Genomic DNA, 8,566 nt, shown 5'->3' on the forward strand with positions numbered 1-8,566 from the left:
AACCTGACCTGGTTGAAGATGTCCCTGCTTATGGCAGGGAGTTGGACTAGACGACCTTTAAAGGTCCCTTCCAACTCAAACTGTTCTGTGATTCATCTGCTCTCAGTTGAATGCAATGTTCTCTTCCACCATACACAGCTTTGATACTGAATTTAATATGGACCTGACTTTAACTTGGAGTGATGCGTGTCTTTGAGAGGGCCATGGTCCTCCACAGGCTGAGATTTGTATTTATTCAGGCCTGCTTTTCTGGCCCATCACCTTCATCTTTCATCTGCTGGACCAGCTGTTGCAAAGGAAAGACTTGCTACACCTGCCCTCCGTCTTCCCTGTGAGTTGTCACCCACTCCTACTCTCCATTTCTGCCAGGGCTCTTGTCTGTCATCTCCAGAGGGTGCCTCCACACTCTTCCTTAGCGTGGGGAAGACAAAGGAGGTGTTGCAAGTAGTCCCTGGGTTGTACAGTCTAAGGAGTACCTCAGAGCTGCACAAACACTTTTCTATCCAACACACGCTCCCTTGGATGAAAGATATTCCTGTCTGTTAATATTTTGGTTGTTCAGCAGTGAAGTATATTTTCTGTGTTCAGCTGAGCTGCTTTGCAGCTTCCTGCCCTGAGCTCCCTAGAGACGACACGCCGCTATGGTCCTGCAGGCCTGCCTTGCCCAGAAAGCTGGTGCAAATGCAAAGAGGGGTTCGGGGGTTTTGCTGAGTAGTGGAGGGCACGGTGCAATTCTCCTAGCATCACATCTCCTTCTCTTCAGGATATCCACCTCATCAGCCCGCCGTGGGCCTCCTCCCCCTTAGCCATCTCCAGTATGGGAGTCAGACAGGTGTCTGCAGCTGCCTTCTAAGGCGTGCTTGGTGGTCTCTGCTGAGCATTCAAGGTGTCTGAATGCATTTTCCAGATAGAGCAGTTGGCACAAGGTAGATCCCAACCCCGTCAGCAGCAGCATTGCATCCCTGCCCAGCCGTGTGGCTGTCCCGTCCAGGCGCAGCACCTTGCGGCTTGCACATCTGGCTTTGTCAAAACCAGGAGGAGGTCTCACACCAACTCAAATTTAACTGGATTGTGAACACACACAAACCTTGCAACCAAATTTCATGAAGACTTCCCATCTCTTGGGACAAACATGGGGGAATATCGGGAAAAAAACTGTCCATTTTGGAAGACGCCGCTTTCATCAGGGGAAAAGGTTTCGTACATCTTCTTGGGCTGTGTTAGCAGCTTGGGGTCATGCCCATCGTCCCACCTAAGCCTGGGCACTGACCGATTTCTGTGGCTGCCTGAGGCCAGTCCTGGAAGACAACTTGCAAAACCCTGTCTCCCCCCATCCCTGCAACTGATGCTCCAGAACTGGCTGTCCTGGGAGGACTTATTTGCTCATCAGGTTGCCGAAACAGCTCAGTTTCACAATCCCGCAGATTACGTGATGCGCGTGGCACAAGAGTCGCTTCCTGGCAGAGGCTTGGCTTCTCATACTTGCTGGGCACCTGACACGGGGCATGGAGAGAGGTTTTTGGGGTGGAGGGGAGGAGCCGTGACAAGGGAGACTTCTCAAATAGCCAGTCCCTTAGGTGCAGGTCCTGCCTCCTCCCTGTCCTCCTCTCCTGTGGAGACGACGAGTGCACAGTATCTTTGCCACCAACATGAGGCTTATCCTCCTGGCATGTCTCTGGGGTAAGTGAGGTGGGAATTTTTTTTTTGCTTTGCTTTTGGCTCGTCATCTCTCTGCCGATGGTTCTCCCCTTCCACTATTGCTTCTTCTACAACCCACGGCACAAAGCAAATGGGACATTGCAAGGAACTGAGATGCAATCGGTGGTATTTGATCCGTATCTGATAGCTGAGTGTGGATACTCGGGTCCCCTCAGACATCACTAGACAGCCACAGGAGGAGAGCTGGGTGCTGCCCCACCAATACCTTGAGAAGTGTGTCATTCAGGCACTGAATCCCAGCCCTCATGAGCAAAGACAGCAGCACACAAGGTGGAGTTCCCTGCCCCTGTTTCTCTCCTGTGGGTTCCTAGTCTCTGTGGCTTCGTAGAATCACAGAGTGTTTTGGGTTGGAAGGGACCTTTGAGGTCATCTAGTCCAAATCCCCTGCAATGAGCATCTTCATCCGGGTCAGGTTTCTCAGAGCCCATCCAACCTGACCTTGAATGTTTCCAGGGGTGGGGTATCTACCACCCCTCTGGGCAGCCTGTTCCTGTGAGTCACCATCCTCATTATAAAAAAATTATTCCCTAAATCTTCCTTTTTCCCTGCTTCAGGGATAAGGCCAGACCTGGCGGCAATGGGCAGAGGCACTGAGTATCCTCGGTGGCTATGGCACGTGGACAGGCACCTCAGGCTCCCAAGATGATATGTTACCTGAATGCAACTGGAATTTACAGAGAAAGGGGATAACCATTAGGATCTCAGTCCATAAACTTTAAAAGTAGCTAAAAAAAAACCAAAACAAAACCAAACAAAAGGCAGATGGAAAAAAGACTTATCTGGGCAATAACGCTAATGCTTGTCCTGGTGTCAATGTTCTGCCCTTGCCTGAAGCTGTTGGTTAGTGCTTGGGATCTTGCCCGACTGCCATATTTAGGAGCAGAAATTGTTGTTTGTGTTTAGGTCTTCTTTGCTGTTGACCTTCTACAGTGGGTACAAAGTCCCCTTCTCCTGAGTTTCCAGGAAAAACAGATCCTGGCAAGTTTTCCTCAGGCTTTCCCTCTCAGCATTTACCTCACCCTCTCGTCTAATATTAGAATGGAATGGAATGGAATGGAATGGAATGGAATGGAATGGAATAGAATAGAATAGAATAGAATAGAATAGAATAGAATAGAATAGAATAGAATAGAATAGAATAGAATCTGTCTGGACACTGACTTTCAGGTGACTGAATCTGGACAAGAGGAATCCCAACTTCTCTGTTACAGTATTTTCACATTGTCTGCCCAAACAATTTTTTTTTTTTCCCAGTAGACTTGGGCTTTTTAAGCTTTTGTCTCCTTATCTGATCGCTTTACCAAGAAAGTCCCACAGACACGCACTAGGATAGGCACAGCCCATTGACAGCTGGCTTTGGGAGACAGAACAATGCTGGGCCCTGACAGAGCTCACAGAGCCTTGTCTCGTGCCTGGTGTTTTCCTGTCCTGAATCTCACAAGACTCAGACTAACATCCTGTATTTCTTCTATTTCAGCTTCCCTTGCAGGAGTCCTGCTGGCAGGTCAGTATTTGTAGTAGAGTGGTGCATGAGTCAGCACACACAGCTGTCACAAAATGTCATCCAGAATGATGCTGGGTCTGAGCTGGATATTTAAATGTGCTGCTTGGGGCCAAGAGACTTTGATCTGAAACCTGTTTCTGTGGCCAGTGATCTCTCTGTAAACCACATTCTCTTGATTAGCTGATGGAGAAGACCTGACTCCTTACCTCCTGTACGCTCTGTGAAGTGCAGCTGGTACATGCTGGAGATCTCTGGGTGAAAGGAGTGGTATGATCCAAAACAGCTGCTCATTTTAGCAAAATTAAACCATAAGTCGGGATATCCTCGATGCTGGGGTCTGATCTCCATGAGAGGGAGGAATGCCTGGTGTCTGCTTGGCTCCAAGAGCCAGTGTGGAGGTGCTCCAGGGTTTCATACCCTGGCACTTTTCCATCCCTGAATTTCTCCCTCTACACCCCATATCCGTGCAAAGGGGCCAACGTATCTCGAGAGATTTCATTCTTGATATTAGGGTGGTAAACAGTGTTGTGATCAGAGGTTTGGCAGCTGGAGCCAGGTTTTGAGAAGAATTGTGTGTCCTGGTGGGTTCAACAACAAGAACAGGACTGAGTGGGTCCTTTCCACTCTCGAGTGCTGTTTGTCTGTAGGTCACAACACCCAGCAACTGCTGCCAATAGCTGAGCAAACCCAACTTGGGGAAGGGGTAGAAATATCTCAATTCTCTCCACCCTCCTTCTAGTCCTTGTAGCAGCATTTTCTGGGAGACATTGGCCTTAACTGTGGGGAAATTTACCCAGAACCTAAATGCTGGAGTAGATTTGGGGGGAGGCTATACCTCTCCCTTTACAGCCGAAAATGGACCCTGTGATTTGTATCTCAGAACAGACTTACGGTCCCACAAACACCTGCAGCTTTTGGCTATTCCCAGCTCAAGACCGAACCACCGAAGATTTGGGATGCTAGAACACCCTGGGCTTTTCTTCCCCCTGGTTTGTCAATACAAACAGACACACTGGGCAGGAGAAGCCCTCTTTCTCATTCCCTGCCTTCACCATGGGGTGTCTTCTCTCTCCAGAAGATGTAAACACAGCCAAAGTGGAGATCCGCCTGGTGGGTGGCCCCAACCGCTGCTCTGGGAGAGTCGAGGTGCTTCACGAGGACATCTGGGGGACTGTCTGTGATGACCACTGGGATCTACGGGAGGCAAAGGTTGTGTGCAGGCAGCTGGGCTGTGGGACAGCGCTATCAGCCCCTCGGGAGTCAAAATACGGGGAAGGGGATGGCAAAATTTGGCTCAGTGACATGAACTGCAAAGGGACAGAAGCAAACCTCACCGAATGTGAGGCGAAGCCGTGGGGAGAGAACATCTGCAACCACGTGGAAGATGCCAGCGTGGAGTGCTCAGGTAACCTCCAAGTGTTTCCTACTTCATGCCACATTGGCCCTTCTGCCTCAAATAAGCCAGGGTGCAATTTCTGACCCGTTCAGTTAGGAGTTCAGGCGTGCTGGATGAATTTGTTCAGCTCCACCTTCCCACCCCACTGGACCCAGAGAAGTTGCATCACAGCTCCTGGACCTGGAATAACCTGCAGAGCTGGGAGAGGACACAAATAGTCCCCTCCCTCCCCTGACAGCCTCCGTGCTGATAATATTTTCCCTTCAACCTTTCTTCTTAAGCCAGTATTTAGGAAGGGAGCCTTTGACAGGTGTTTGGGGTGAGCAGAGACAGAGTGCATCATGTGAGATTCTGCTTTCTCTAGGTGGTCGGTGGCACAGAGACTTGTTCCAGAACTTCTCCCTCATTTGTTTTTGGCAGGAACAGAAATACCTGAGCCAGGGCCAGTCCGGCTGGTGGGAGGCCCAAACCGATGTGCTGGGAGGGTTGAGGTGCTTCATAAAGAGCTTTGGGGCAGCGTGTGCCATGACGACTGGGATCTAAATGATGCTCAAGTTGTGTGCAAGCAACTGGGCTGTGGGGATGCGGTGCTGGCCCCCATTGGAGCCAAGTTTGGACAAGGACGTGACACCATCTGGCTGGATGATGTGAACTGCACAGGGGCGGAAGCCGCTCTCTCTGAGTGCCCAGCGAGGCCATGGGGGGACCACAATTGTTACCACAAGGAAGATGCCAGTGCAATTTGTTCAGGTAATCCTGCCATTGTCCCACTTTTGCCAGCCATGCATTAGGGTGGCACAACCTTGGACAGGGGCAAGGGCTTCCTGCAGAGTCCTGCTGGTGGCCTGCGGACCTTATGCCACAGAAGAAGGCTTCAGTCTGGGAGGTTCTGTCTTTGCTCACTGGGGTGCTCTGTGGCCATTTTTCTTCAGCTCAGGCTTGATGTTAAGCCCGCCATTGTGCTTCTGGCACATTATATGTGGAGAAAGCTAGGGAGGAGAAGCTGCTGTGTGCAGGGCAGGTGGGGATGTCTGGGGAAGAGGGGGGATGCACACGAATGCACACGGACCTGAGCATCCCCCTCTGGATGTGTCTGCAGACTCCGGGATCACCGTCTCCTCTTCAGTCCGCCTGGTGGGTGGCCCCAGCCGCTGCTCTGGGAGAGTCGAGGTGCTTCACGAGGACATCTGGGGGACTGTCTGTGATGACCACTGGGATCTACGGGAGGCAAAGGTTGTGTGCAGGCAGCTGGGCTGTGGGACAGCACTATCAGCCCCTCGGGAGTCAAAATACGGGGAAGGGAAGGGCCAGATCTGGCTGAGTGATGTGAACTGCACAGGGACAGAAGTGTCCCTCACCGAATGTGAGACGAAGGCCTGGGGAGACAACATCTGCAACCACGTGGAAGATGCGAGCGTGGAGTGCTCAGGTAACCCCCTCCATCCCCCATCCTGCACATGCTGGGCACTAGGAGGGGCAGATGCCACCACACACATGCCCCCTGCCCGAGCCAGGACTGGCCCTGAGCCCCAGTGCAGCTCTGTGGTGTCTGCTGGTGGGAACAGGAGAGGGACACGGCTGTTAACTCACCCCATCCCTGGGTGCAGTGCTTGTCCCGTGACCTGGGAGGACACATGGATGTAGCTGACCCAGGGGCAGCATTAAATCCTCTCCTACCTGAGACTGCTGCGGTCCCTTGTCCCGCCTGTGGGCTGCAGGGTGGTTGCCATCAGCAGGCTCCTTGAAGCAGACGGACAGTACAGCCTGCAGTCATCCATGAAGACCAGGAAAGCTTCCTCCTGCCCTTTTCCCACAGCCCCTCTCCCAGGCTTTTCTGTCTTCCTTCCCACCCCAGAGAAGCCCTTGCCATATCCCTGGTGTGCTCAGAGACACCTGAGCCTCTGCTGAGGGGGCAAGCCTTCCACAGGCCGTGGGATGTGCAGGACGTAACATTTATTTTTTGGGTACTGGTGCAGAGGTGGACCTGCCTGAGGGGGGGCCAGTCCGGCTTGTGGATGGCCCAAACAAATGTGCTGGGAGAGTCGAGGTGCTCCACGAGAACCGGTGGGGCAGCATCTGTGATGACCACTGGGACATGAAGGACGCCGAGGTGGTGTGCAAGCAGGTGGGCTGCGGATCACCGCTGTCAGCGCCAGGAAGCGCCCGCTATCGTCGAGGGTCAGACATCATCTGGCTGGATGATGTCGAATGCAACGGGACGGAAGAGAGCATCTTCGACTGCCAGGCCAGGCCGTGGGGTGAACACAACTGCTATCACGGGGAGGACGCCAGTGTTACTTGTACAGGTAACGCATCACTGTGGCGTCTGACGTGGTGTGGGGACAGGGTCAAACGCTTCTAGCAGAGCCAGCAGGCTGGACTGCAGGGCACAGCAGGAATCACAGGACAAAGGGTCCCCCCAGCTCAGGATAATTCTGGTGGAGGCAGGGAAATGGATACAGGAGGGAGCTGTACGGAATATAGAGCATCTGGTTAGGATGGATGTGATGGGACCAGCTGGTGGGAGAGGGGCAGCAGCAGAGCAGAGGCAAACACACCGCTGACAGTTTGACTATGGGATGGATTCCTCTGTGGAGATGCTGACAAGGGGTCTTTGTGTAGGGCGAAGCTCCTAAAGGGCAGAAAGAGGGAAGGTAGGGCGGAACAGGAGGTAATGACGAGCATCAGTAGCTGGGGCGAGATGCATCTGTATCGGTTCATCGTCAATACTCAGTAAATGTCTGAGTTGGACTCTCTGAAGCTCTTGGGAGCTGAGTTCCTCACTTCTCGTGCCCTGCTGGACAGGCCCTGCATGGATGAAGGGAGGAACCCTGGGGGCCTTTGGCTGGTTTCATTACGGAGGAGCAGGGCTGTAGGGTCTTGGCTTTCACCTGGGCGCTGCACAGGGTCATGCTGTCAGGACCACGTGCCGCAGTCCCCTGGCTCAAGTCGTGCATTGTGCCACAGGGTTGGAGTCTGCACTTCACACAGCCCTGTCCTGGCTCCCACAGCCCCGTCCAAAGCTCAGGTGCTGGGTTCCTGACAGCTCCAAATAACCTGCAGACCTTCTTCAGGAGCAGGCAGTTCTGATGTCAGGCAGTTCCTGGGAGCAGACAGTGCTTTACCTTGCTCCCTTTCTCTGCAGTTAACAAGCAACTGGAGAATCCAGAAGCACCGTGAGTGCCCGACTGGCCCCACTGGCCCATGCTCATCTTGCTGCAGAAAGACGTGCCAGCAAGATTCAGCTGAGGAGACAAAGGGCAGAGATATTGCAGAACCACCAGTCTGCCATAATGGGCTCCAGGGTTTGGCAAACCATTCTCTCTCATCCCTTGAAAGATCTACAAACTCAGTTATAACTCCAGTGATGGAAAACTCACCTCAACACATTATTCCCACCGAAAAGCAAATATCACAAAGTATCAATAAAGTTCCCCTAAAACTGAGCATCTGGCTGTCTCATAAATTGCTCATGGGCCTCTGCTGCCTGGGTACACACCTGGCAGGGAGCTGTAGGTCCAACATGATGAATATTTATGTGAGGAATGAATATGAGCGATATTTATACCAATCAGCATCTCAGATCTGCAGAGAGACATATGCCTCCACTGACATTCAGGCCAGTAACAAGGGCAGCCATAATACCCTTGAGAAGGGTATTAAGCATGGCACAACACAGGCTTGTCTCTGAAGGTTTGTCTGTCCCTCCTTAGGGGAGAACTGCCCCCCTGTAAGGAACAATTCACCCCCTTTCCTCCTTCACTTCTCCCACAGACCAAAGCAGGCCCTTTACAAGTGGATATTTTCCCATTTCAGGGATGTCCAATAAGGACTTAGCCTCCAACACAGAATTTTTTTTGTGATTTGTTACTTTCCAAAACACGCTTTGTGCCTGTCAGCACAACACCAGTGCTCTAATCCCAATGAAGCGAAGAGGAAAGGTGCTT

The 8,566-nt window shown here is 52.1% G+C and overlaps 1 protein-coding gene across 1 annotated transcript; it reads left to right on the forward strand.

Annotated features, from left to right (window-relative positions):
- The first annotated feature begins 1,578 nt into the window (after window positions 1-1,578).
- On the forward strand, window positions 1,579-8,065 carry LOC141972180 (scavenger receptor cysteine-rich domain-containing group B protein-like). Its single transcript, XM_074930018.1, has 7 exons — window positions 1,579-1,680; window positions 3,197-3,223; window positions 4,299-4,628; window positions 5,040-5,369; window positions 5,719-6,048; window positions 6,596-6,925; window positions 7,765-8,065. Exons 1-7 carry the CDS (start codon window positions 1,650-1,652, stop codon window positions 7,797-7,799), a joined length of 1,413 nt encoding a protein of 470 aa, XP_074786119.1. The 5' UTR covers window positions 1,579-1,649; the 3' UTR covers window positions 7,800-8,065.
- The last annotated feature ends 501 nt before the right edge of the window (window positions 8,066-8,566 follow it).

Source organism: Athene noctua, chromosome 31 (assembly GCF_965140245.1).
Source record: "Athene noctua chromosome 31, bAthNoc1.hap1.1, whole genome shotgun sequence".
Classification (NCBI taxonomy): domain Eukaryota; kingdom Metazoa; phylum Chordata; class Aves; order Strigiformes; family Strigidae; genus Athene; species Athene noctua.